This window comes from Mustela nigripes, chromosome 14, assembly GCF_022355385.1.
Source record: "Mustela nigripes isolate SB6536 chromosome 14, MUSNIG.SB6536, whole genome shotgun sequence".
NCBI lineage: Eukaryota > Metazoa > Chordata > Mammalia > Carnivora > Mustelidae > Mustela > Mustela nigripes.
Window position 1 is genome coordinate 12,104,670 of NC_081570.1, and position 24,767 is coordinate 12,129,436.

Sequence of the window (24,767 nt, forward strand, 5' to 3'; positions counted from 1 at the left end):
TCCATCCATCCATCCACCCGTCTATGTATCCATCCATCCATCCATCCATCCATCTGACCAACTATCCATCCATTCAACACATATTGAGCACTTAGAATTTGTAAGGTAGTATAGTAACAGTTTCCATGTTTTGAGCACTTACTAAGTTCTGAGATCTACATGTATTACCCATTTAATCTTCTCAGTAACTCTGTGAAGTAGTTACTATCCTGGCCACTTGACCAGTGAGGAATGTCAAGATACTTTAAAGAAGTAAAGATACTTTCCCAGCTAGTGAGCTAGGGATGGTGATTTGAATGTAGACCTGCCTGCCTCCAGAGTTCATGCTCTTGGTCCCTTTTCTTGTCTACCCTGGGATTAGTACTGTCTTGGTTTTCTGTATGCTTTACCAAATATCACTATCGCTCACACAATTTAGGCATTTGAATGTCTATCTGTTTGTCTCTCCACCCATCCATCTTCCCAGATAGTATATAAGCTAGTCAGCTACCCATCCTTCCATCCAACTGCCTACCTGCGCTCCCTCTGTTCCTCCCTCCCTCTCTCTGTTAACCCGTTCCTTCCTCCAGTGGTGTGCCAGAGCTGGCTCTTCCTCACTCACAAGATCTAGGAACCAATTGTACACTCACTTTCCAAGTCCACATTCAGTGACGTCACACCGGTAGTGTGAAATGCGGCACGGTAAGATCATTCACACCATGGAAATGCTACAAAGCAGCGTTCTTTCTCCTGGAGAAGCACCTGTTCAATATTTACCAGCACAGCATTGCTTCCATCCACCTACGAATTCCGCTGTGTCTTTATTCATTTATCTTACCGTTCACCTGTCCATTCATTTGCCCAGTTCTGCGGTCATCCAGCTGTGTTTATGCATTTGCTCACCCATCCACTTATCTGTCCGTCCAGGCATCCATCATTCATCTGTCCACCCATCCTCTGTCTGTTGTCCATTCGTCTGTCCAGTCATCTCTCCATACCTTCACTGTTTTCCTATGCATTTGCACCCCCCCCATCCTGCCCACCCAGCCCACCACCCATCCATCTCACAAACTTGCTGAGAGCCTCCTATGTCATCAGCCCCAGGCTGGCCCCTGGGATGAGGGGATGCCTGAGACACAGTCCTTATCTTCCAAGTGCTGTTCCCTTTCCCTGAGGGGGCCTGGCCGGTCCCTTCCTCCTGTCCTCGCAGCAGCCAGGACACCGTGTGTTGGGGTGGGACCCTGCTGGAGCCGATGCCTGGTGGGAGCCCTCCCCACGCCCCACATGCCACCTCACCTGGTCTCCTTTCTCCTCTGTTGTCCTGTTTGTCTCCTCCCGTCCCGCCTGCTCCTCGCACCTGCTCTCCTTCTGCCTGGCTGCTTGGGGGCTCCAGCTTTCTCCAGACCTGACTAGGCTAAAGGAGAGATGCGCCAGGACTAAGAGAGACATCTTGGCTCTAAGAGCTGGGGGGAGAGACATGCAGGCGCTGAAGCACAAGTGCGACTGTAAGGTATTGTCCGTCTGTCCCCCTGCGTCCTGGCCGGGGCCCTGCAGAGGGGGGCCTGAGCCCCCGGAGCCTGCCCGACATGGGAGCCTGGCCGCATCTCATGTCCATGCTGGGACTGGCGCACTCCTTTCCACGTGCTTGCCTCTCTCTCTCTGAGCAAAAGCTTAGGGGTCTGCCAGCATTCCTGTGGGGTGGGGTCTGCACGCTCTCGGACCCTCCGCATCACCGGGGAGCTGACTCCTGTGCTCCGTCCCCAGAGAGGCTGATTCTGGAGGTCTGGCCTAAGGCCTAGGCACCTGCAGATTTGCGAACTCTGGCGGTGGGTGAGGGTGTGAGCGTGAGTGAGGGACACTGGACATTCCTGCCCCTCTGAGCCACTCACAGAGATCCAGGCTAAGGAAGCCTGTAGGAGAAATTACAGCACCTTCTTCTCAAATGGGACTCAGACTTCTGGATCATGGTGACATCGACAGCAGGGACTTCCCTTAATTGAGCACCTGCTATGTGCTATGGGCTTTGGAGGCCTACAGGCCTGGCTTTGGATCCCAGTCCCACCACTTCCTCTCTGTGTGATCCTGGGCAGGCCTCTTGACCTCTCTGAGCCTTGGTTTCCTCACCTGTGAAATGGGGGCATTGATAGTACCTGTCCCCAGGTTGGATGGAAGGAAGGATTAGGTGAGCTCAGATCTGTGAGGTGCTCCATGCTGCCTGGGAGGGTCAAAGTCCCTGTTATGTGTGTGCCTGTTGGTTTTGTCCCCAGGGCACCTGGGGAGGCAGCTATCTCTCTCTGCTGTCATTTGGCATCAGTGAGGCTGGTGAGTGAATCAGCGGACTGGTAGTCACTGCGCTGGGAAGCGGCAGAGCTGGGATTCAAACCTGGGTCTGTGCGTACCGCAGCTGAGTGGTATCCATCCTGGGCCACTGCTGGTTCCGACCAAACCTGAGACCTCCTGGGAAGAGGGGACAGACACTATAGTGTGCAGGATCCTTGTATAGACATGCCACAGGGGGACCTGTGACCTGAATGGGGCGGCTTCACTTCTCAGAAGGCCAAGGCCCAGAGAAGAGCCAGGAGCTCATGAAGGGCAGAGTCCACCACTGGGGTTCCTGCCCTGACTGTGACCCTGGACTCGGACCCCCCGCCCGGCCCCTGCACTGTGAAGGTGGGTGAAGGCAGCAGGCTGACTTGGGGACACCTTCTGGGGTGTTCACTTGTTGCTCTTTTTTGCCCAGGAAAATGCCAAGAGAAGACCGCTTTGGGAGTTTGTAGGACAATTTCCTGCCTCGGCTCTCTGCCAGGAAGGAAGTGGGCTCAGAGCAGAGGTTTCTAATCTGGGGGTTGTGACCCCTCCCACCACTCCCCCAGAGGAGGGTGAGCATCTTTGTGTAGTTTCTGGGGTCGGTTTTTTGTCCTTCTCCTTAGATTATCAAGGGGGTTATGACCCCCTGACCCCCACCCCAAGAGGCCAGGAATCACTACTGAAGAATTGTGCCATTGAGACGCAGGGAGTCCCCGGGGGACCTCCTCTTCCCCATGCTCATTGTTTCCGGAAAGTCAGCATTGTTCCTGAAAAGCCACCACCCTGTGCCTAGGCCCAGCACCCTGTGGGTTTTTGCAAGCCAGAGAGCCAAGCAGTATGGGGGAGGGGGAGCCGGGGCTTGTTTGGAGGAAGGTGATAGGGAGAGCAGAGACCCAGGCCCCCCCCCCACCACAAGATGTGCTCTTGCCTTCTGCAGAGAGCCTCAGGGAGGAGGGAGTGCTCTGAGAACTCCCTGCTGGTTAGGACGGTCACGTGGTTGTTTACATTTAAATCAATTACAGTGAAATATAATCCGGACCTTGGGTCCTCAGCTGTACCAAGAGTTATTTGTGGCTGGTGGACCCCCAGTGGGTATTTCCATCATTATAGGAAGTTCTTTCAGGGGGCGTTCTGTCGGGGAAGATGCTGGGGCTGGGGTCTGGGGACTGAGGGGTGCAGGAATGACTTAGGGGACAGCAGCTCCGTGTGCAGGCCCTGGTCCCCCAGCACTCAGGGTGCCGGCTTCCCCCTCCCGGGTCCGCTTCCCGTTCTGCTCAGCTTGCTGCATGGTGTCTGCGGGTCCCTGCCTGCACGGGGAAGCTGCGCTCCGCTCTGTGGACACTTCAGCCTTCCCCCACTTTCCTGGGCCTCGGCTCAGTAAGAAACTTGGCTGTTTGGTGGGGATGGGGGGGTCCTCACTTGGGTTTGGCAGATAGGATGGGTGTGTGCACTCACGAAGTAAGTGGGTGTGGTCGTTTTACTGTTCAGCATGCCTCCCTGGACCCCGTCTGTTAGTCCTCATAGACCTTGGCACATCTCAGTAGGGAAACTGAGGCTCAGTGAGGTTAAGTGACTTGTCCTGAGAGGTATAGCTGGGATCTGAACCCGGGCCTGGCTCTCCAGGCCTCAAGTCTTTCCCCAAAGGGAGACAATCAGGTTAAGACCCCTTTTTGCCGATTAAGTGGGTTCCTCCAGGGTGATCCCCAGAGAACGAAGGCCCCTTCTCACCTTGCCCCGGGATGTCTCAGATGCCACTGCCTGGTTGTCCCACCGGGCTTCTGCTGGAACTGTATGGGCCCCAGGGTCTTGATGTGTGCCGCTCCGGCTGGGAGGCCAGGGTGGGGCTGGTGGCCCTTGGTGGCAGGCATCCTGGGGTGTCCCTCAGCTTCTCTGATGAGCCCTTCTGCCTTTGCTCAGATGACCCAGCTCATGAGGGCGGCCAAGAGCGGGACCAAGGACGGGCTGGAGAAGACGAGGATCGCCGTCATGCGCAAAGTGTCCTTTCTGCACAGGAAAGACGTTCTTGGTGAGGCACCGTGGGCCTGGCCGGCAGGAGGCTGGGGCTCAGCTCTGTGACAGCGGGGGCAGGTGGGCGAAGCCACCTGGGGTCTGGCATCCTCTGGTGGTAGGGGATGGGGACTGACCCCCAAATATCTTGGTTGGTCCCTGTCAGGTTCCCCCCCTCAGGCAGGTATGGCCCACCTCTTTTGGAGGGAGGTGGGGCCTCTCCCTTCAGTGTCCCTGCCCTTGGTCTCTGTCCTGGCAGTCTTGGCTTCCTGCCTCCCACACTGTTCAGCTCACCTGACTTCATCTTTGAACGTTCCCGCTCTTTCCTTTGTCCATCGCCCATCTGTCCACCAGCCAATATTTATTGAATACCCCGAAGTGCTGCACCCCATGCTGGGTATAGGGCCACCAAGACTAACAAAGCAGCATTTCCTCGGGGAGTTCTGGGCTCATATAAACAGGAAGTGACCACAGAGGCTGACAAGCAACTGTGGGGAGCCGGGGAGGGGGGGAATGGAGGGGTGGGGGAGGGAGGGACAGGAGCTTGGAGGAGCGCAATGCAAATGAGTGGTCAGGGATGGGCTGGGAGCAGGAGGGGGATGGACCCAGGTCAGTCAGGTGGCGGGGAGTGGGGCAGGAAACTGGTGCTCTGGGCGGAGGCGTCAGCATGTGCAAAGGCCCTGGAGCTGGGCAGTAGGAGATGTTCAAGAAATGATTTTCGTGAGGGTCAACATTTATCAAGGATTTACTGTGTCTGGGCACCCTCTTATGATCCTTACAGTTCCTTGCTTAATCCTTGCAGACACCAGACAGTCCACAGGACTGCCCTGTTCCCATGTGGAGATGAGCTAACAGGCACAGAGAGGTTCAGTGACTCGCCTGGGGGCACACAGGCGTGGGGAGGATGGCCGGGGCTCCATGTGGCTGGAGTAAGGGGTGGGGCGTGAGAGGCTGGAGCCAGGTCAGCACAGATATTCAAGCCAGGGAGAACTCCGAGACTCTGTGCCCTCTTGAGAAGTTATGTGCTTTCCTTTCTCTGTGCTTCCATTTTCTCATCCGTGCAGTGGGGACCCTGTGGCATCTGTCTCAGGGGCCATGGTGAGAATGACCGAGGCAGTATGTGGACAGAGCTCCTGGCTCTGCTGTGATGCATGTCATTCTCGGGGGGCAGTCACTGGAGTGGAGGTGTTTGGGGCTGGGGCGACGTCTCGCCGTTGTGGGTTCAGATCCCGGTTCCACAGCCTCCTGGCTTCACGACCTTGCATCATTCTTAACGGGGGCTGGTTCCTCATCCATGAATTGGGTTCAACCCCACCGCTGCTTGCACCTGCTCCAGCACGGAACCTTTGGGGAAGCCACCGGCCCCCGAGAGGAGCCCTTCCAGGCTTAGTGGGGTGGCCTGGAGGAGGGACAGGGTAGACAGGCTGGTCGGCTGGGAGCTGCTCCTGGTCACCCTCCCCACCCCCAGACTGGCCAGGCTGCCAGCAGGCTCTCCCTAAGCCCTCCCCACCCCGCCCGCCAGCCCAGAGCCTTGCCTAAAGTGACCCTCCCACTAGCGGCGTTATTAATAGCCGCGGCAGGGCTCGGATCGCTGGCCAAGAATGTTACCCAGTGGCGCGTGGGGGAAGAGGAAGCCGCGGGGCCGGCGGCTGGGGTGGGTGCGGAGTGATGCCCGGGGTACCATGTGGGCCAGGCAGGAGGGCCTTCACCACCCCCACCCCCACACTGTGGTCCGCTGTCCCTCCTCCTCCTCTTCTGTCTCCTGTTCAGGTAAGGGCCTGCCTGGGTGTCCCTGCTCCCTCAGCTCCGGCTCAAGGGTCACTGCTACCTCCTCCTTCCGAGCTTACCCGCAGCGCCCGACTGCCTACGGCCGCCACCACTGGGTTTCAGGCCCAGAGCAGCTAGGGTCCCGTCTCCCTGTGCCCGCATCTCTCTTGAGGGGACAGAGCCTTCCAAGGCCAGATCCCTGCACTCTGCCTGACCTCCCTCTTTCTCTCTGTGGGAGGTTCTGTCTGTCTCCTGCCCTCTGTCCAACAGCTGCCCCCACTCATGTCTGCACTGTCCCCTTGAACTTTTTTCCCTTTGGGTCTATCTGCATTTTTTTTTTCTTTTTATGAAAAGAAGAAAACACAGCTAAATAGCCCCGTTCTTCTTGGGGCTTACTTTCTTCCCCCTTTTGGGCATCCAGAAGAAAACTATTTTTAGTGCCTAGTGATGGAGACATGGGCCACCTGGCTTTCACCGGGCCAGAGGCAGACCGGTCTGAGCGGGGACTGTGACTTCTGGCAGAGTCCATGTTGAGAACTGGAGCCCTGAGGCACGCCGCTTTGTGCGGCCCCGCTCGCTCCCCTTTATTTCTGGCTGGACAAATCTAGCAGAGTACAGCAGTGAGTGACCCTCTGTGGCCCCAGGACCCCGGCTCAGGGTGGTGCCCAACTCCTGGGGGCTGAGCAGGGTACGGTATCCTCACTTCTCATATTTCACCAGCCCATCTGACTTTCCAGGTGACTCGGAAGAGGAAGACATGGGGCTCCTGGAGGTCAGCGTTACGGACATCAAGCCCCCGGCCCCAGAGCTGGGCCCCATGCCCGATGGCCTGAGCCCTCAGCAGGTCTGTGTGCAGAGCTGGTTGGTGGGGGCCTTCAGGTGGAGGGGTGGTCAGGGGCCCCGTGAGTCTGGGTCTTGAAGGTAAAGTGTCGAGTGGGGGCTCCCGGTGGATCCTCAGCTTCTTGTCTCACCAGCTACACAGCCTTCCAGACTGGACCCCACTGGTGCCATGCCATTGTCCCAGGGAGGTGGGCCCCCACGCCTTTGGAGTGCTTGCTTCCCAGCCCTGGGAGACCGGAGCATTCTCGCTTAACTGTTTTACATGGCAGTGTTGTTCGCAGGAAGGGGGTGCCATGACGGGAGGGTTGAGGGGCATTAAGCTCATCCAGCTTAGGCGCATCCGGCCTGCCCTCTGTCCATGGGCTTCTCCCAGGCACTGGGGGCCTTGGGCGATGCGCCTCTTTTCCCCCTCAGTGTCACCCTGGGACCGAGACTGGGTGACCTTCCTCTAGGCCTCCCTCAGGGGCACGTTGTCACATTGGCTGTCCCAGCCACGAAATGGGGAGAGACCCCCAGCCTTCTCTGGGTGTGGGGATGCTGAGCAGGTCGTGTCAGGGAAGCAAGCACCAAGAAGGGGTTTGCCCCTCTTGGGACTGGCAGAAAATCCTGATGTTTGGCCTCTTTAGAAAACCAGGGAGATGACCTGTGGCCACTCCTCGTGTCTCAGGAGTCTGTCTGCCCGCTTCCTTCATGTCTGTTACCCCTGCCTCAGGCACCGAGGTGGTGATGCTCACCACTGGGCAGCAAGCCCTTGCCAGAGCATTCGGAGCTGGACTCATGATCCTGGGCTCCTCCCCCTGGCGCTGGCCTGGCCTCTCTCCTCAGGAAACTCCTGGGTCCTGCTCAAGCAATGTTCATTACTCCTCACCACTGGCTCTCAGTCGAGGCGATTTTACCCCCCAGGGTAGTTGGCCACATCTGGTGACATTTATGGTTGTCCATTATAGGTGTCCTTGGAACCTAGCGGGTAGGGGCCAGGGATGTGGCTCAGTGTCCTACACTGGCCAGGCCCCACAACTGAGAATCACTGGCCCCAGGCGTCAGGGTGCTGAGATCGGGAACTCTGCTCTGGGACTAGCTTGGACCCCCGGGGATCGCAGACAATGCATCCAGCCATGGGGTTGTGTGGGCCGTGGTCGGGCCCTGGGCCTGTGGGGCTTGCTGAGAAGGGTGTGCCAGAGGCAGAGTGGAGGTGTCCCAGGGGAGCAGGGGAGATGGCGGCGTTGGGGACCTGTGGCCTGTGGATCGCTGCTCAGGATGGCTGTTGGGGGCACTACGACGGTTGGTCCCCCTCCCAGCCACGGACCATGGTGGATGGGCTCCTGCCTCAGACACCTGTCCCCCGACACCTTTCATGACCTCTGGCCTGGCTTTGGGTCACCCAGGATGCTTTAAAAACCCCAGTACCCGGGTGGTGCCCCGTACTGCCTCTATCAGACTATTGGGGCTGGTGGCTGGGGGGGGCAGTAGTTTCAAAGACACCATGCGAGGCCGCTGAGCAGCCGAGTGTGCCGCTGCCCCTGCCGGCTCTGTGCTGCTGACCAGGGCAGGTCTGTTGGACTGGGGCTGGTCAGGCTGCGCCTGAGCATGTGTGGACTTGGGCTGAGGAGAGAAGGGGCCAGCAGGAGGGGGCGGGATGTTTGGCCTGCAGTGGAGCCCCCTCGGGGGGGGTGCGAGGGCACCCTATGGCCCGCCTGTGGGAGATGGATTGGTGGGGGGTGGGATCTGCAAAGCACGGGAGCTGAGATCTCTCTTCCATCTAAGAATTTCCTAGTTGCCCAGGGAGGGGCCTGCCTGACCCCATGCAGGGGAGGTGGTGATTCCTTATACCTGGATGACTGCAGGCAGAGGTGTGGCAGGGCGCTAGGGCCCCAGCACCCGCACCCCCACCTGCAGTCTGGGCTCTGTGGGGAAGTGGACGCCTGTGGCTCCCAGTGCTCCCCGGGGCGGGCTCTGGCACCGAGGCTTCTTTTCCTGGCACGCTGGGCCCGGCACCTGTCCTCACTCAGCCCGTGGGGCGGCAGGTGCAGGCGCTGACCACGCTCTCTGGCCGCGCAGGTGGTCCGGAGGCACATCCTGGGCTCCATCGTGCAGAGCGAAGGCAGCTACGTGGAGTCTTTGAAGCGGGTGCTCCAGGTACGACTCCAGGGGCCTCTGGGGAGATAGCAGGGAAGACCCCAGAGGGACACTTTGTGATGAGTGTTGGGGACAGTTCTAAGGGGAAGGGACCACAGGCCACCTCTTTTGTGGGGACAGCAGGAATTCCTGACACCTCAGTGTTCACGGGGTTCTGCATTTTGGATACAATGTTAGGGGTCTGTGAAGGGAGGCGTGTCCTGTAGGGCGGAGGGTGCCGTGCCTTCCTCGCCCCTCTAGGAGCCCTGGGCAGGGTCGTGTCTCCGAGCCTCCTGGGGCCACCCCGAGGCTGGAGCAGGTGTACCCTCTCTGGCAGTCAGGATGCCTGGTGTCACTGTGTCAACTCTGGTGCCAGCCTGGTCTGGGGTCGGCACTCCTGACGTCCTGAACCCTCTGGGATGCCCTGGCCTTGGGAGAGGCCAATAGGGAGGCCATTTTTGGGGTTGTGGGTGTTGGTGACACCCTTCTCCTCCCCTCCTGAGTTCGGATCCACAGAAGGGGAGCCCAGGCATCAGGCAGGGAGACGTGGAAATATCACTGTGTTAGCGGGTTGGGGCTAGCTCTGGGTCTAGGGGCCATGGGAGCTAGCTGGGACATCACTGCCACCTCTCCTATGGGGGACTGGCTCAGTCATAGGCAGAGCTGGATAGGGCCAGCTGGGGCCTCAGGGCCTTGCCTCCATGGGGCTCCGTGTGGGCGTCTTCTTCCCACCCCCGTTTCACACCCAAGTCCAGGAGTAGGTGTGGGTTGTGGGCAAAGAGGGGCCAGGTGTGTTACCTCTGGAGATCCTTCCAGAAGGATGAGGAGTGAGGAAGGTCTGCCTGTGGCCTGCCGAGTCCTGCAGGGGCCTTGTCCAGGTTGCCTGCGGGGCAGGTGGGGGGAGGGGCCATGGCGGGGCTCCGGGGCACTGACCGCCTGCCCGGGCCCTGCAGGACTACCGCAACCCCCTGATAGAGATGGAGCCGAAGGTGCTGAGCGCCCGCAAGTGCCAGGCGGTGTTCTTCCGCGTGAAGGAGATCCTGCACTGCCACTCCATGTTCCAGATAGCCCTGTCCTCCCGCGTGGCTGAGTGGGATGCCACCGAGAAGATCGGGGACCTCTTTGTGGCTTCAGTACGTATCCCCAAACTCTCAGGTGCAAACCGCAGCCCTGACCTGGGTGCCATCCGGGCCGGCTTCCTGCCACCACCTGGTCACCTCTCCAAGCCGGCAGGGGCCGGGAGCCGCAGGGCCCAGGTCTGCCTGGCCCCAGATGGGGTGGGCGTGTCACTTTCCAGTAGGTCCTTGGAGGCACCCACGGCTCTGGTGCCGGTGAAGCCTGCTTGCTGTTCTGGCCCTGCCTAGTGGCAGCCCCTGCAGGAGGCCAGACACAGTGGGCAGCCACCCAGCTGGTCCGCAGCTTCCCTACTGAGTGCTTGCGGGGTGCCCAAGGTCAGCCCTGCTGGTGCAGGCCGTGGCCTTGGCCCCCAGAGGACGCTGCAGGGCATTGGACTAGCGCAGTGGATTGCGCTCCAGGAGGCCTGCCTGGGTTAGCCTGGTTTTGTCCCCTAGGGCGGCTCCAGGCTCTCTCTGGGTTCAGGTCCACAGCTGAGGGGGCCTCTTGTGAGCCCCAGAGCCATTCATGGAATGTGAGGGGGGTCAAGTCGGGCGAACTCCACTTTGATCTGTTGTAGGTCATTGGGTTTTTCTAAAAGAAAAAAAAAATCGTTGATTTGAAAATCCCAGCACTCAACAGATCTGATGCCCTGGGCAGTGTGGACAGGGCCTGGGGACAGGGGTGCCGTCCTTGGGGCTGGAGGGCCAGGGTGTGGTGAGGAAGGGCACGTGGTGAGGGGTGTCAGGTGTGTCCCCAACCCCGCCTTCTCCTCCGTTCGCCTTTCAGGGCTGCCCTGCTAGGGGCGGGGGAGGGTCCCTGGTCTCTTGGCACCACCTCTTCCTCCCTGGGACGGCGGGCATCTCTCCATCTCTCGGAGCCTGGTTTGCTCCTCTCAGTGGGGTGACAGGTTTTCCTGACCTCAAGGCTGATTGTGAGCCTCCGGGTAGCCAGTACGGAGGGCGGGGGTGCTCGCCACCCTTCCCCTCACGTCGTGGTGACCCTCTCTCACTGTGCTCGTGCCCGTCCCAGTTCTCCAAGTCCATGGTGCTAGATGTGTACAGTGACTACGTGAACAACTTCACCAATGCCATGTCCATCATCAAGAAGGCCTGTCTCACCAAGCCCGCCTTCCTCGAGTTCCTCAAGGTGGGCCAGCGGGGGTCGAGGGCGCCTCTCAGTGGGTTTCTTGGGAGGGAGAGGGCACTGGGACCCAACCTTGGGGGTCGCATCATTGCTGTGGCCTGGGTACCTCCCCTCTTTCCTTTGGGACAGCCCCAGTGCCATGGGAAGAAAATCGGTCCCTCCTGCCCCCCAGGAGGAGGCTGATAATGAGTTAGAGGGTCTGTCTGCAGCTTGGGAAGCTGGAGTTGGGCCAGGTGGAAGTGGGGGTGGTTTCCTGGTTATGGTGTTAGTCCAGAGGCCTTAGCCTGACTGCTCCAGCCTGCCAGGACTGGGGGGCTGTGTGGGGGGATCCCATGGCTCTGGGCTCTCTCCCAGCCAGAGAGCCCTGGCTGCAGAACCAGGGACCCCCAGGCTCTTCTCTCAGGCCTGAGGCTGAGCAGGGTCCTGGACCCTGGGTGGTGGCGGGGAGAGCCCAGGATGGGCGGCATCTGCCCTCTGGGACGCTCGGCACCCCCTGCAGATGGGGTGGGGGGTGAGGGGGGTCGGTGAATGAGTCCACCTGCTGTCCCAACAGCGGCGACAGGTATGCAGCCCAGACCGCGTCACACTCTACGGGCTGATGGTGAAGCCCATCCAGAGGTTCCCCCAGTTCATCCTCCTGCTTCAGGTACCACTAGGGACTGGCCTCTGGGGACCTGCAGGGTGTGGCCTGGGCGGGCGAGCCTCCTGGGGTGGGGGCTTCTCATCTGTCATCCACAGCCCATCTGTCTGCTGTGGATGGTGGGCAGGACCTCCAGCCCGCGGTCCCCTCTTTCTCTGCTCCCGGAGTGGTGCTGATCATGGTGGACGGCTTATAGTCCACCTCCCCGGCGTGGAGGGCTGGGCTACTGGTGGTGGCGGGAGCCACAGTTGCAGGAAGGGAATGAGGGCCCTCGGGGGTCCTGGCAGCGGGGAGGTGCTCAGTAAGTGAGCTGACTTTGGCCACTTCAGGCCCCTAGAGAGAGCGTTAGTCCCCTCACAGGGCCCTGAGAGCTTGGGACACGTCCCCTGATGGCCGAAGGCCCTTAGTCGGGGTGAACCCCCTGCCACTGAGCTGGGCAGGGGGGCTGCCAGGCCGCGGACCCCCGTGGCACTTTCCTCTCTGTCCTCAGAGCTACCAGCTGCAGGAGGGGGCTTTCATCTCAGCAAACTGCTGATCAGTGAATTAGAGATTGAGCCATATATGTATTTTATTTTTTCATACATTAGCTATTTCTTGAGGCCTTGCTATATGTCAGGTACACCTGTCTTGGCCAAAAGCAGGACACCTTCAGCCCCAGTCTCTGCAGGAGGTAGGAGGGTCCCTGGCCAGGGGAAGGGTCTCTGGGGTGGGGTTCTCAGCCCTGGCTCTCTCGGGGTCCTGGCAGGACATGCTGAAGAACACTCCCAGAGGCCACCCGGACAGGCTGTCCCTACAGCTCGCCCTCACGGAGCTGGAGACGCTGGCTGAGAAGCTCAATGAGCAGAAGCGGCTGGCTGACCAGGTGGCCGAGATCCAGCAGCTGACCAAGAGCGTCAGTGACCGCAGCAGCCTCAACAAGGTGAGTGCCATGGTCCCACCTGCTCTGAGAGCCTTTACCTGCTCTGAGGCCTTTAACACCTGTCTGTGAGCCTCCTCCCATCGGCCGCCCACTAGGTGGCAGTGTTCTCAGAGGTAGGGGAGTCCTTGCTTCTCTCTGAGCCCACGGACCTTACCGGATTAGAGTCTACACTGCACCCCCACATTTGTTATTATCCGTTATTTTAGGATAAAAGCTGATTTTGTCCACCAGTGTCGTTGCCAGGAAAGACACCCGAAATGACAGTCTAGCTTCATGCGTATACAAGCAGGCTCTGGGGTCAGAATCTGGGTTTGAATCCAGATTTTGCCAGTGGTAGTCACTGTGTGGCCTCAGGGGAATCACCCAACCTCTCTGAACCTCACTTGCTCCCTCTGAAAGGAGGAGAACTCAGTGGTGCCGGACCCCAAGGCTGCTGTGAGGCGAACAGAGGAGTCCTTAAGATAAGGTGCTGTTGTTGTTACTAGTGTTATTTGTAAAGAAGAAAGAGGAGAAAAATCCATGCCATGTTTTGGGGTTGCAACTCAGGAACATTCTAGTAAAAAAAAAAACAACCAAAAAAACCACAAAACCTTGGAAAACTTGCAGATGAGTCCGTATAGAACCTTGTGTTTTCAGAACACAAAGCCGGTACTGAAAAGCGTCGTTCCCTCAAGTCACCTGTTGGTGCACTTGACGTGAGGCGCCAGAAGCCGTACCCAGATCCGGGAGGCTCTGCACCCTGGGCCGCCCCGTTTTGACCGCTGGAGGGTGGGGGTTGGTGGGGATGACTCAGGGTGAGGCAACTGCATCTCAGGGCACAGGGGCAGGGACACTGGCTGTTTGGGGGCAGAGACGTTTGTGGTGTCTTCACGGGGAGGTGTTCAAATCTTTCGGGGAAAAACTGGGAGTCTCCTGGGCCTCAAAAAGCAGAAGTAAGGCCCCGTGACGAAGGCCAGTGAGATTTTAGCTACGTGGGGTGGAACTTTCTGATAGTGCAGGAAGCTTTGGCCAGAGGACAACAGCCCTGTCCAGGTGGCCCGCACTTCACAGCGTGTGACACTGACCTATGCTGCCATTTTTCATCGCTGCCGCAGGTCTGCGAAGCCTGGACGGGAGAGTCTGTGGGCTGTTCTGAGCTTCAGGGGTCCGACATCTTTTATTTTATTTTTTTTCCCCCAAGGATTTTATTTATTTATTTGTCCGAGAGAGAGAGAGAAAGAGCAAACAAGTGGGGGGAGCAGCAGGCAGAGGGAGAGGGGGAAGCAGGCTTCCTGCTGAGCAGGGAGCCCGATGTGGGTCTCGATCCCAGGATCCTGAGATCATGACCTGAGCCGAAGGCAGAGGCTTACCGGACTGAGTCACCCAGGCGCCTCCAGGGGCCCTGCATCTGAAGAGTCTCCTTCCTCAGGCTACCTTCAGGCTGTACACGTGCTTTTAGGCCCACACACTATTTTTAAGAAGATGGAATCCGTTGCCGTCACTTAAAAATGGAAAGCTGTCCCATAAAATCCAGACTGGTAGGTCTTCTCGAAGTGTTGGAAGAGCCAGCCCGCCTTCCTGTAGGCCACTGGCCACCTGAGAAGCAGCTGCCCATGCTCTCTCCATGCCCAGTTCCCTCCCCGCCTCCAGGCAGGACTCCCTAACCAGCCCCATGCCAGGCCTCTATGTCGGAATGTCTCTAGAAAAACAGACTTCAGTCCAGCCCGGCAGCTGCGCTGGTATCCGAGGGCATCTGCCCTGGGAGGTGTCCTCTTCTACCCCTCACTGGGTCCCCTTCACTGTAACCGAGAAGGTTTCACCGGGGCCGGAGCCGGGGGAAGCTGGGCAGGCGGAGGTCCTCTGTGGCACCTGCTTGGGGGCAGACCCACTGTTCTCTTCTGTGCTGTCCCCCCCAGGGACCCGGGCAGTAGGGGGCTGTGGTCACTGCCTGGAAGTCAGGAGGACCTGTTTGGTGTTGGGCAAGGAACCGAAAGCCCCGAGCCTCAGTTTCTCCACATGTCCAATGGGGGGCATTTTCGAGACGTGTGGGATGCAGTTGTGGCTGTGATGTGACTGCACACTGTGCATACCCCTGGCCTGGGCCCCCCTTGGGCAATCTCAGCCGGTTCTGAGACCGGTCCGGTGATGTTCCTCTTGCCGTCTGTCACCCAGGGAAAAGCAGAACTGAAACCGGGTGCGTCCCAAACGGAACCCTGCCGGCTGTTTCAAAATGTGCCTGCTCAGGACTCTCCAGGGGAGTGTTTGTGCAATATCCGGCTTCCCCCCCACTCCGTCCCCCTTTTATCTGCCTACGGGGCAGGGGCATGATTGCCAGCAGCCCAGGGGACTTCCAGGTTTTAGGTCATGGCACATGTGGTAGTCTTCAGCGGAGCCTGCTGTCTTCGGGGTGCCAGCGTTGTCTCTGGGAGCTGGCGTCAGCTTGCTGGTGGAGGGGGTGGTGTAAGGCAGCCCAGCCTTAGCCATGATGAGAGCCGCCCCCCCGCCCCAAGGGACCCTGAGTCATTGTTGTGTTAGGGGCCATGGGGCCTCCCAGATCCCTGTCACGCCCGGCTGGCCGCCCGGTGCTGGTGACAGTGCACACGCCTGGCTGTGTCCCGTGCCACTGCTTGGCAAGCTGCTTTACCTCTGGGATCTTGGCTTCCTCTTCTGGGGATGGGGATGGCCTCAGGGGCTGTGGAGCTGCTTAGACAGGAAGTGGGATCCTCAGTGCCCAGCACAGTGCCCGGCAGGCAGTGGGCAGTTCAGGCCCTTGTGGCAATCTGGGACACATGGTTCTGGGGAGAATGACAGGGCCATCTCTCCCAGGGGGAGGCTTAGGGTAATCTGCCCTTTCCCAGCAGGGGTGAGGAGGGAGGGAAGGATGACTCTTATCATCAGAGTCATGGGTTTTGGGAATGAATTTTGCTGAATGTTTTTCTCCCCTCTGAAAAAAAAAAAGTCCCTCTCAGTAAAAAGTTATTTTCCCGCTACATCCCTGAGTGGGATGGTGGTCCCGGCGCTGGCAGGGGCTTCTTGGGGTCCAGCCTGAGATTGGCAAACGCCTGCTCAGATGCCTGACGCTTGAAGGTTTTTGGCCTCTTAGTGGGTCACCTCATTGACGGGCAGATCAGTGCTGGCAGATCAGTGACTCTTCAGTGCTGGCTGTGATGTGACCAGTGCCGTCGTGCACATTGGGCGCTCAGCAGGGCCCCACACTTGGTGTCGTGTTCTGCTGCTGTCACTGTCCTAAAATCCTTAATAATATTTGCACCAGGGCTGCATTTTCATCTTGCACTGGGCTCCGAAATGCCAGGTCCGGTGGTGCGTTATGTGGTGATCTGAGCAGTGGCTCCCCACCCCACTTGACAGCTGGGGAAGCTGGGCTGCGGGCACGCGAAGTGACCTGCCAGGGGCCTGTGTAGCTGGTGTGCGGGGAGCCAGGGTCCAAGCCAGTGTCTGCGACTGCAGAGTTTATGTCACTGGTGGCGGCCACTGTGGAGAGGGGCATCCGGGGCTGGCGCACCTGAGAATGGGTGCTGGCCTTGGGCCGGCAGTCAGAGACCCCGGTGTGCGGTCCTCTGGCCTGCTCCCTGGTGCCTCTCACCACTCACCACCTTTCTCCTCTGCCTCTCCCGGCCCCGGTCTCTTCTGCACGCAGCGAGAGGATTCCGCCTTTTGGGCGCGGTGACGTCCGCGTGGCAGCGGGTGCGTTGCTCGTGTTCACTCTGCTCTGTCTCCCTCTCGCAGCTCTTGACCTCGGGTCAGCGGCAGCTGCTCCTGTGTGAGACGCTGACAGAGACCGTGTACGGCGACCGCGGGCAGCTGATCAAGTCCAAGGAGCGCAGGGTCTTCCTGCTCAATGACATGCTGGTCTGCGCCAACATCAATTTCAAGTAAGTGGGCTTGGGTCGTAGCTCCGCTGCAGGGACTGCCCCCACCCCCGCCGTTGTGTTCCAGTTGCTGAACTGGCCTCTCTGCGAGGGACTGGCCGTCCCTGCGAGGGGCTTGATTTGGGTTTCAGACATTCTGGCTTCCTCTCCCGTCCCTTTTGGCCTGCTCTGTCCCTATTCCCCTGAGCATCTGGAGTGGTTGTCCTGGGCCACCACTGGCCTTTGGGCTAGCGGCTGTCCATCTTGCAGAGTGGTCTGTTCTAGAACTCTGCTGGTCACTGAACAGCTTCCCAGGTTTCAACCACCCTGGGATTCAAGAGATTTTGCCACCACTTCCCCCGGGCACTGTCTCCCCCATGGAGCCTGGCCTCCTTTCTGAGATTGAGGTGGTGGAAATGCCCAGAGCTGGGCTTCTAGGCTTGCCCGAAAGAACTAGAACCTGGGTGGGGTGAGGGCTATTGTACCCCTGGCTTTCGTCAGGCCTCCAGAGGTCTTTTACTGGGGCTCACACAGAGAGTTCACACAAAGACTGAGACATTTTTGACTTCTCTTGAAAATTTGAAGAGCCAGCATTCCAGGCCCACCTTGCCCAGGGCCACAGGGGCCTGTCACTAGGTCACACGGCTTCCTTACTGGGTCTTGTGCTCTGCCAGCTTCTCGGTCCCCACCTGGTACCATTCACTCAGTTGTGTCCCCTGCTTGAGCCTGTGGCCAAGGGATTGTGCTAGATGCACTCCGGCTGGGGCCAGTCCGGCTGGGGCTCTTAACCCCTCAAATGGAGGAGACTCCGCTCCCGGTAGCTGACAGAGCTTTAAAAATCCTCGCGGAAACACCGATACGAAGACGGTAACTGAGATCCAAAGGGGTATTACCTGTACCTCTCGGCTGGAGCCCCTGAGGTCGGCTCTGCACCCAGAGTCGGCCGGGGTGGGCATGGCCACGGAGCAGATTTGGGGACAGTCCCCATGGCTGTGGCTCAGGCACCTGGAGCAGCGCTGTCCGGGGACTCCCAGGCTCACTCACCCTCCATCCACCCATCGTCCGTCCATCCATCAGACTTACTGGGATCTACCTTTCTGCTAGTTCGCAGGTCTGGAGGAGACCTGGCACTGGTAGGGGACTTGGGAAGAAGCTTCTGTCCCCACTCACTGTGGTGGTGCTTAAGGCTCGCTCATTCCCTCCCTCCCTGACTCCTGTGCTGTGATTTTTCAGGCACTCTTTCTGGAGAACACCTGCTCTGCCCCCTGCCGCTCAGGGTCTAGCCTGGTGTGAGTGGGGCAGGGCAGGCTGGCGGCCCATGTTGGGGGGTGGGAGGGATCAGCTTAGGTGACATTGGTGTGAGTCACGTGACCTGTCTGCACGTCGGTGTCCTTGTCTGGATGAATACAGGCTTCCTAACAGGGCCCTTGTGGGAATCACAGGTGACTGGAGGCCAGTGGCTAGCTCGGGGAGAAGGCCTTCCTGTGGTCCCCGATGTGCATGCCTGGCCCAGCCCCGTGGCTGGCCTCTACCGGTCTCAGCCCCCTAGAGATCACTCAGTAACAGGAATGACTTTCCTTTCCATTTTGTCTTTTTCCTCAGGCCTGCCAACAACAGGTATGGGTTTGGGGGCTCGGGGCCTTGGGGCATGTGATTCTGGATCTGGGCTGGGGCCTGGGCACCCCGGGGCTTGCGCCTCATCCATGGCTCCCTGCTCCTCCCAGCTTGGTTTGGGCCCGAGGTCTTGTGCTTGTGCAGCGAGGGGGCCTGGCTGAGTTGGTGTGCTGAGGAGCGTGTTCTGGGCTGGCCCTGGGCCTGGGCTGCTGCAGGCTCTCCAGGGCCGCCTCCTGTCTGTCCTGGCAGGGGCCAGCTGGAGATCAGCAGCCTGGTGCCCCTGGGGCCCAAGTACGTGGTGAAGTGGAACACGGCGCTGCCCCAGGTGCAGGTGGTGGAGGTGGGCCAGGAGAGCGGCTCCTACGACAAGGACAACGTGCTCATCCAGCATGCGGGCGCCAAGAAGGCCTCTGCCGTGGGCCAGGCCCAGAGTGAGTACCCAGCCCGCGGCTGCCTGTGGGACACCTGCCCAGGCCTGGGGGCCCGGTGTGCGAGCCCCGGACCGATGGGCCCCCTGGCCGAGAGGCTTCGGCCGGTTCGCAGCCCCACCACCCTACATAGAGTGCACCCAGACCCCCAGCTGCTCGTGCGCACTCCAGAGTCACGCCTTCATCCTGTGCACCGGACACTGTCCCTGCCCCCCACCCCGACACCCCCCTGCACCTGTGTGCCTACACATGTGCCTACACGAGCGTACATGCGTGATGTGTGTCTATATAAGTGCACATGCGTGATGCGTGCCTACATGTGTGCCTACACGAGTGCACACACATGACGCCTTTGAGTTCCGGAGAGGATCTTGTGTCGGTGCTTGACCATTGCCTGCCCCCATGGGACCTCAGTGGATGGCCCTGCTCTCTGTGCCGTAGTTCCCCTGTCTGTGCAGTGAGGGGCCCAGGTGACACTCCCCTAGGCTCCTCGACCCTCAGGGCCCAGGGTTGTCTGGCTCAGGGCTGTCTGGCTCCGACTTTTCTGGCACGAGAGGAATGAGAACTCGGAGGGAGGGCCTGGGCAGCCTCTCGGCTGTGCACCTCTGTCCATCTCCTTGGTGGCCGTCACCAGCACACCTGGTCCGGTGCAGGAGGCTCCTGGCTGCTATTCTTCCCCAAGTCTTTGCCCCCTTCCTCTCCGTACTCCACCTTTCCCCTGGTGTGGCCACACCCACCTCTCTGTTCCCGAGGGGCAGAGCCCCTCCTGCCCTAGGGCCTTCTCCCAGCCTCCGCCCTTCTGCGGACACTTCTGCTGTCCTACTTCAGTCTCCTTTGCCTTGACTCCGCCGAGCTTAGATGACACCTCTGCAGGGAAGCCTTTCCTGATTCCTTTGGATTGGGCCAGGCCCCCTGTCCTGAGCGCTCAAGGCCCGGTTCTGTTCTGTGGTCAGCTTCCCTGGTGATGGTTGGTGGCAGCCCTCTCCTGGGGCCGGTGGGCAGGGGGTGTTGACTGCTGTTTGTTGAGGAAGACCCCAGCTGCAGGACTGGCAGGGAGGAGCTGGGCTGGAGGCCCCTTCCACAGGCGCTGGCTCCCCTGCCCACCGGCCCGGCTCTGTCTAGGGTATGACCTGGGATGGTGCCTCTCTGGGCTGCGGGCAATTCTGGCAATAGAGCGGGAGGGATAGCACCATGCAGTGTCGCTCTCTGAGGGCCAGGCTGGCCGGTTGCACCCACCCCCAGTTGCTGGGTCCCTTCTCCTGGGTCTGTGAGCAGGAAGGGCTATTTCGTGGTTTCCAGAAGCACCCTCCCCCTCCCCCACCCCCAGCGAAGGGCCTCCTTTGTCCTCCCCAGAGATGCCTTCAGCCCTAGCTTGACCCCACCTTACGGCTACCAGCCACCCTGGGGCCCCTCCATCACTGCCGTGTTTCTTGAATGAGATTACTACGTGGCCTGACTCCTTTCAAGGGAAAAAGAAAGAATTCTTCATTCTTCTTTTTTTCCCCTTTCTTTTTTAAGATTTTATTTATTTACTTGACAGAGAGATCACAAGTAGACAGAGAGGCAGGCAGAGAGAGAGGGGGAAACAGGCTCCCTGCCGAGCAGAGAGCCCGATGCGGGGTTCGATCCCGGAACCCTGAGATCATGACCCGACCCAGAGGCTTAACCCACTGAGCCACCCAGGCGCCCTAGAAAGAATTCTTCTTGAATCCTAGTTGGCCTTGAATGATTTTTTATTCAGATATGCGCAAAGACAAGACTAGGTGTGCGAAAGTTCTGATGCTTCTATCCCTTGGACAACCATAAAACCAAAACAGAATCAGAAGTGGGATGACCCTGAAGCTACAACACATCACGATTCAAATTAACGGCATTTGTTTAATGTGGCGGATGCCGTTGTTTTGCGGGAACCCTGTTGCTCAAGACGTGGCTATGGACCTCTTCGGGGGCAGGTTCTCTCAGGGCCTCTGGAACTCTCCCCTAGGGTGCCCTATGGTGACCAGAGCTGCCCACCAGCTTGCCCACTAGGCTCACCGCAGAGTCGGTCTTTGCTCTTTGGGTGTGAGGCATCACTTCCCTGCCAGGGCCCCTCGCTCCCCGCTCGTTACTTGGAGACCATCCAGGCGCTCCTTGCTCTTGACCAGAGTCCGCTGGGGCCCTGACCCTGTGCAACATAATGTGGCCTGAAAGTCACCACATCCAGGAGACTCAGGAAGTACATCTGTTTTTCACACTGTCCTCTAGATGAAAACCACAAGTAAGCCCTCCCCGCAGGGTTCCATAAGACCCCAGCGTGAGAGACTGGGGCCTCGAGAATACAGCCCAAAGTCTCTAGCACGGCATTCAAGGACTTCCCCTCCTGGCCTGCTGCTCCTTCCTGCTTTGTCTCTTGCTGCTTGTCTCCCGTGCCCCAGCACCACATCTGTATCATCCCCAGAGATCTGGGCACCCTCACTGTCTCCTTGGCCTGATATCTTTCCTCCTAGTGCCTTTCTTCAGTTGTGGTTGTTAATTGGTCCCCCTCTCCCCCTTCACCTAGGTCATAAGTTCTCTATGACCAGGGATCCTGGGGCGCCTGGGTGGCTCAGTGGGTTAAAGCCTCTGCCTTCAGCTCAGGTCATGATCTCAGGGTCCTGGGATTGAGCCCCATATTGGGCTCTTTGCTCAGTTGGGAGCCTGCATCTCTCTCTGCCTACCTCTATGTCTACTTGTGATCTTTATCTGTCAAATAAATAAATAAGATCTTAAAATAATAATAATAAAAAAAGAACAGGGGTCCTTTCTGCCTTTTTTACAGCTATCTAACAGTTGGAATGGAACCTGGCACACAGTAGGTCCTCAGTACATCTGTGAACACTTCGCTGTCTGTGGGCTTCCTCAAACCACAGTCCCTTTGCATATGCTGTTCTCCTTTTATGGAAGCATGCCCACCACATGCCTGGCCCTGTGAAGGTTCCTTACTTCTTGCCAGCACAGTTGGTTCTTAGTCTTTTGGCCTCCTGTGACTCTTTGAGTGTGGCCTGGACCCAGTTGCTAGACTACCTGTGATTAGATCTGTGCCCCCTTCCCCCCTTGCCATGTAGACTGGGAACTCCACCAGGTCAAGAGCCTGGCAATGTCTCCTCCTGTGTCTGTAGTGCCATATCTCCAGGGTGACAGGTCTTCCTTTTTCCAGTGAATGGACACTTGGGTCCTAGTTAACCCCTCCTCCACCCGTGAAGTTGAGTTGGGTTTCTTCTCTGCCCAGATAAGGTGTATTTCGGCCCCCCGCGCCTCTTCCAGGAGCTGCAGGACCTGCAGAAAGATCTGGCTGTGGTTGAGCAGATAACCTTCCTCATCAGCACACTGCACGGCACCTACCAGGTACCCAAGCCTGGCCCGGTTCTGTGGGGCTCGGGCTCCTCCCTTGGGCAGTGCCCAGCCTCAGCAGGCAGGGTGGAAGAGGGCTCAGGTCTTAGCTCAGGCCCCAGGCATGCTCCTGGTTTCTGAACCCTGCAGGCAGGAGGAGCAGCTACAGCTAGCTCCCCACTGCTACCTGGACGCCTGGTAGGTGGCCTCTGGTTCAGGGTGAAGCTCCGATGGGGGTTAAGTAGGGTCTGGGTGCGTGGTGATTTTTTGTTCTCTGCACAGTGACCAGTCAGCCTCGCAGCCCCTTCCTGGACCTCACCCCAAGGCTGGAGAGGAAGCTGGCTGGGAGGTTGTATCCCTCTCGAAGGAGGGGAGCCAGGTGGGGTCTGAATGAGGGCTGGGAAGCCTGTCTGGGCCTGCAGCCCAGGGGGCCATCCACCTGCCGTGGCTGAGTCAGGGGTCCCTGTCGAGCTCCCCAGCTCCTCTCCCCCGGGGCCCCCTGAATGCTCTAGGCTCCCGTGTGGCTTCGGGCCTTGTGGTGATCTCACTGGCATCCTCCACCCTAGAACCTGAACATGACCGTGGCTCAAGACTGGTGCTTGGCCCTGCAGAGGCTAATGCGGGTGAAGGAGGAGGAGATCCACTCGGCCAACAAGTGTCGTCTCAGGCTCCTGCTTCCTGGAAAACCCGACAAGTGAGATGGGGAATGGCCACTGCGGGAGGTGGGGGGACGCGGGGAGGGGTCACCCGGAGTGGACCTCTTCATCAGGGTGGTCGTGGGCGTGGGTGTGTACACCCTGCGGGCCCTGCCCAGCACGGCGTTTGGCACGGAGGGGGTGCTTATGATCCAATGAATGAGTGAATGAACAAATGAATGTCCAGTTCGTACCTGGCTTAAGCGTATCCTCTGTTAGGAGACTCAGGACCTAGACGCTCTGCTATTGGTTAGTTCCATTTGTGCTGTGACCTTTTTCCTGCAGATGGCGCAGAGCCCTGAGACAAGGCCCTGGGTCCCCTCATGGACCCGGCCTCCGCCCCCCCCCCCCTCGGCATGGGCCCTGGCCCCAAATGCCCACCCTGGCGCTTGTGCCCTGTAGACCCTCAGCTGATGTTTGTGGAATTGATGACAGGTGTGGCAGAGACAGGGCAGGCTAGCTGAACGCCAGTTTGCCGATGAGGGCGGGGAGGCTCCAAGAGTCAAATAGCCCCCACGCCGCCGGCCGCAGAGTAGGAAGTCGAGCCGGGCTCTGACCTGAAGCCTAGGCTGGTGCTGCTGGGGGGCTCACAGCCTGGATTTGAACTTGAGGATGGGAGGACTTGGGGGACAGAGAATTACAGGCACACTGGCTGCAGGGCTGGGAAGGTCGGAGCACTGTCGTTTGAGGCAAGGCCACAAGCCCAGGAGCCCAAGATATGAGGCTCCAGGCTGGAGTGTCAGAGGCAGAGGAGCAAGGCTCTGAGTTGGGATCTGGCTGCCGTTCCCCTGATGCAGCCGCTTCCTGCCCCTGCATCCCTTTCTTCCATGGAAGAGTCAGTGACCCTGGCCCCGTCCCCCTCCCTGAACTCCCCTCCCCCACCATAGAGAACAGGCCCCAGAGGACCCCGAGGGACCCACTGCTTCGAGATGAGAGGACAGTAGTGTGACAACAGTGACCTCTAGCTGCCCAAGCCCATCACAAGCTCATTTGTTCACATGTCCATTCTGCACACATTCGTGGAGCACCCACACTGGGACACTGGGCGCTGGGAGCAGGCTGACGGGAGCCCGTTTCTCCTGGCAGAGGCTCCCCTGTCGGATGTGCACGTGTGTCTGGTGAGGCCCGAGGAAAACTGACTGGGGAGCCCTGGAAGGGCCTCTCGAGTCACTAGGCACCAAGCCTGGGGGTGGGGGACTGGGCTGGGGAGCATGGCCCGGTGGCTTTGCGGAGAGACCGCCATGGTGGGTGGAGGGACTCTGCCCCCAGGGGACAGAGGCTTGGCTGGGGCTCCAGCCTTTCTGGCGTCGCAGTGATGCTCTGAGCGGAGCTGGTGCCACGGCCGGTGCCCGTGGCGGAGGCAACAACACGGAGCTAGTTCTGGGCCCTCACACTCCTCGCCCTCTCGCCGCAGGTCCGGCCGCCCCATCAGCTTCATGGTGGTCTTCATCACCCCCAACCCCCTGAGCAAGATCTCCTGGGTCAACAGGTTGCACTTGGCCAAGATCGGACTCCGTGAGTAAAGCCCTGGGGAGAGTGCGTCAGGGGCCAGGGGTGTGGAGCAGGGAGGCTTGGGGTGTGCATGTGTGGGTGCGTGGGGGCAGGGACACTTCTGAGTTGGAGGTAGGCGGTGCCAGGGAGGAACACGGGAGCCAGGGTCCTGAGTCCTGAGGCTCTGCCTGGTAACCCTGCACAAGTCATGGCCGCTGTCCAAGCCTCAGTTTCCCTGTCTGTAAAGTGATGGCAACCGACGATGTCGATGAGCAGTTGTCAGGGCCCTGGGGGGCTGGTCAGGGCGTGGCTGCTGAGAGACTTTCTTTCCGTGGGGTGATGCGAATGTTTCCAACCTAGGTAGTGCGGAATATGCTAGAAACCTTGATGCGAAGACTTTAAAAGTGTGGGCTTTATGGTAACCGGATTCTTTCTCAATCAAACTGTTACCCAAAGGAAAAAACAAAGCAGTGCAGGTTAGATTAAACTGATTCTCAACCAGGGCCTCTT

At 59.1% G+C, this 24,767-nt stretch overlaps 1 protein-coding gene across 10 annotated transcripts in view; it reads left to right on the forward strand.

The window, feature by feature from the left end:
- Window positions 1–24,767, forward strand: part of ARHGEF10L (Rho guanine nucleotide exchange factor 10 like) — a 160,336-nt gene that overhangs the window by 87,843 nt on the left and 47,726 nt on the right. For 5 of the 10 annotated variants that reach the window (XM_059376402.1, XM_059376401.1, XM_059376407.1 and 2 more), the window contains exons 8-21: window positions 1,373–1,489; window positions 4,204–4,312; window positions 6,798–6,904; window positions 8,959–9,036; window positions 9,969–10,148; window positions 11,161–11,277; window positions 11,828–11,920; window positions 12,660–12,833; window positions 16,560–16,705; window positions 18,284–18,298; window positions 18,545–18,726; window positions 21,971–22,086; window positions 22,638–22,765; window positions 24,181–24,281. In XM_059376402.1, coding sequence (XP_059232385.1) covers window positions 1,373–1,489; window positions 4,204–4,312; window positions 6,798–6,904; window positions 8,959–9,036; window positions 9,969–10,148; window positions 11,161–11,277; window positions 11,828–11,920; window positions 12,660–12,833; window positions 16,560–16,705; window positions 18,284–18,298; window positions 18,545–18,726; window positions 21,971–22,086; window positions 22,638–22,765; window positions 24,181–24,281 — 1,663 coding nt within the window. The remainder of the gene's footprint in view (window positions 1–1,372; window positions 1,490–4,203; window positions 4,313–6,797; window positions 6,905–8,958; window positions 9,037–9,968; window positions 10,149–11,160; window positions 11,278–11,827; window positions 11,921–12,659; window positions 12,834–16,559; window positions 16,706–18,283; window positions 18,299–18,544; window positions 18,727–21,970; window positions 22,087–22,637; window positions 22,766–24,180; window positions 24,282–24,767) is intronic. The other 5 variants (XM_059376405.1, XM_059376408.1, XM_059376406.1 and 2 more) reach the window with 3 other exon arrangements.